Source organism: Petaurus breviceps, unplaced genomic scaffold, assembly GCF_028583685.1.
Source record: "Petaurus breviceps papuanus isolate PSGF00001 unplaced genomic scaffold, PetGlider_PUasm1.0 90639, whole genome shotgun sequence".
NCBI lineage: Eukaryota > Metazoa > Chordata > Mammalia > Diprotodontia > Petauridae > Petaurus > Petaurus breviceps.
This window is the reverse complement of record NW_027187296.1, coordinates 5,307,408-5,309,331: the sequence shown is the minus strand read 5'-3', so window position 1 is coordinate 5,309,331 and position 1,924 is coordinate 5,307,408. Positions and strand designations below refer to the sequence as shown.

The window sequence follows — 1,924 nt, the reverse complement described above, 5'->3', positions numbered from 1 at the left end:
CTATTGTTTTCCCTGGGTATGTATTAAAAAAAATAAACAGAAAACCAAGATTTATATGAATAGATGAGTGTTGCCTACTTTTAATTTATAGGGACACAAATGATATTGCCAGAAAGAATCTAAAATCTATTGATAAAACCTTGAATGAGAAGCTGAAAACCATAAGGACTCAGGTCATGTTTTGATCATGGTTACCAAATGAAAGCAAGGGATGAAGAAGAGAAAAATTGATTTGGGAAATACACTTGCAAGAAATATGGTTTCTGTGAATAGGGTTTTGACTTCTGTATCATAGCTTAAAGCATAGTGATGACAGATTCTTGGCCAAGAACAGCATTCACCAAATGAAGGCAGTCAAGAACGTGTTTGTTGAGTGTCTTGCAAATCCAGTCAAACTGACTTTAAACTAAAAACAAATGGGAAAGAGAGCAAATCACCTATGTTTATCCACCAAGCTAGATACTGTAAAGAACAAATACAACCTTTCTATACCGGGCTCCATCTAAGAGCAGCAACCGCTGCCGCTGAGCTGTTGATGCCCAAGAAGAACCGGATTGCCATCTATGAACTCCTTTTTAAGGAGGGAGTAATGGTAGCGAAGGATGTTCACATGCCAAAGCACCCTGAGCTGGCAGACAAGAATGTGCCCAATCTCCATGTCATGAAGGCCATGCAGTCTTTAAAATCTTGTGGCTATGTTAAGGAGAAGTTTGCATGGAGACATTTCTACTGGTACCTCACCAATGAGGGCATTCAGTACCTCCAGGATTACCTTCACCTTCCTCCTGAGATTGTGCCTGTCACACTCCAAAGAAGTTGTCCTGAGACAGGAAGGCCAAGGCCCAAAGGTCTGGAGGGTGAGCGACCTGCCCGACTTACTCGATGTGAAGCTGACAGAGACACATACAGACGAAGTGCTGCTCCTCCTGGTGCTGACAAGAAGGCCGAGGCTGGAGCTGGGTCAACAACAGAATTCCAATTTAGAGGTGGATTTGGTCATGGACGTGGTCAACCTCCTCAATAAAAACTGTAGAGATATGTTTCATATTGAATAAAATTTGGGAAAAAAAAAGAACAAATACAAGAAATGACTAAGAATAAAAGAACATAAAATGCAAGAAAGGGGCCAATAGTAAAAACTCTGCTTCACATTTCTGGGAGTTTTAAAATATGAGGCAATTTTTACATATTATTGAGATTTAGTGGATTAATGAATGTCCTTGACTAGAAGTCTAGATGAACATAACTTTATTCAAAAGAAATAGGACAGGGTGGGGTAAGGTGGAATTGGCATTGTATATTAAGAATACACACCAATGTGAGGAAACACAGGAACCAAGATGGGGAGTCATGATGAAGAATATTTAGATAAAAGTCAATAGAAGAAGAAATAGAAATGGTTTTGTTACTGGAGTATTCTATAATTTATTGGGGAAAAAAAGGAGATACATGGGTGTGTGGGAAACAGATTACAAGACTGTCATAGAGGTATATAATAGAAGTGATAGGAGATGCTAGCTATCTAGACATCTCCTGAAATTCCTCTTTACCAAATGTGAAGCATTTGATAACTTGTTGATTTGTCTTATTGATCATTTAATCCTTCAGGAGGTGGAGAAACCAATGAAAAGGGAGATTTTCTTCTGGATTTGAGTCATATTAACAATGAGGAACTAGTTGCTGAGGTAGAAATGATAAGTTTGTAATAAAAGAGAGGAAATTTGGGCATAGGCTGACATTTGTCCTAGATCTTGAGAAACTGGATTTCAAAGAGGAAGGAAAATAAGAATTTCATAGAATAAAATTATTAGGGGAAGTCAGCTCAGTGAACTATCATGAATTCTGAAGAAACAATGGGAAACTATTTAAATGAGAGGGCAAACCATGAGTTCTCTGAAGGGATTGATGTAGAAGAACAAGGAAT

General features: G+C 38.2%; 1 protein-coding gene across 1 annotated transcript; it reads left to right on the top strand.

The window, feature by feature from the left end:
* The first annotated feature begins 507 nt into the window (after positions 1-507).
* LOC138143373 (small ribosomal subunit protein eS10-like) lies at positions 508-1,088 on the top strand. Its single transcript, XM_069064565.1, has one exon. The coding sequence runs from the start codon at positions 536-538 to the stop codon at positions 1,022-1,024; it is 489 nt and encodes a 162-aa protein (XP_068920666.1). The 5' UTR covers positions 508-535; the 3' UTR covers positions 1,025-1,088.
* The last annotated feature ends 836 nt before the right edge of the window (positions 1,089-1,924 follow it).

Coding starts and splice junctions, on each gene's coding strand:
- LOC138143373 (XM_069064565.1), top strand. CDS start 536: ATGCCCAAGAAGAACCGGATTGCCATCTATGAACTCCTTTTTAAGGAG.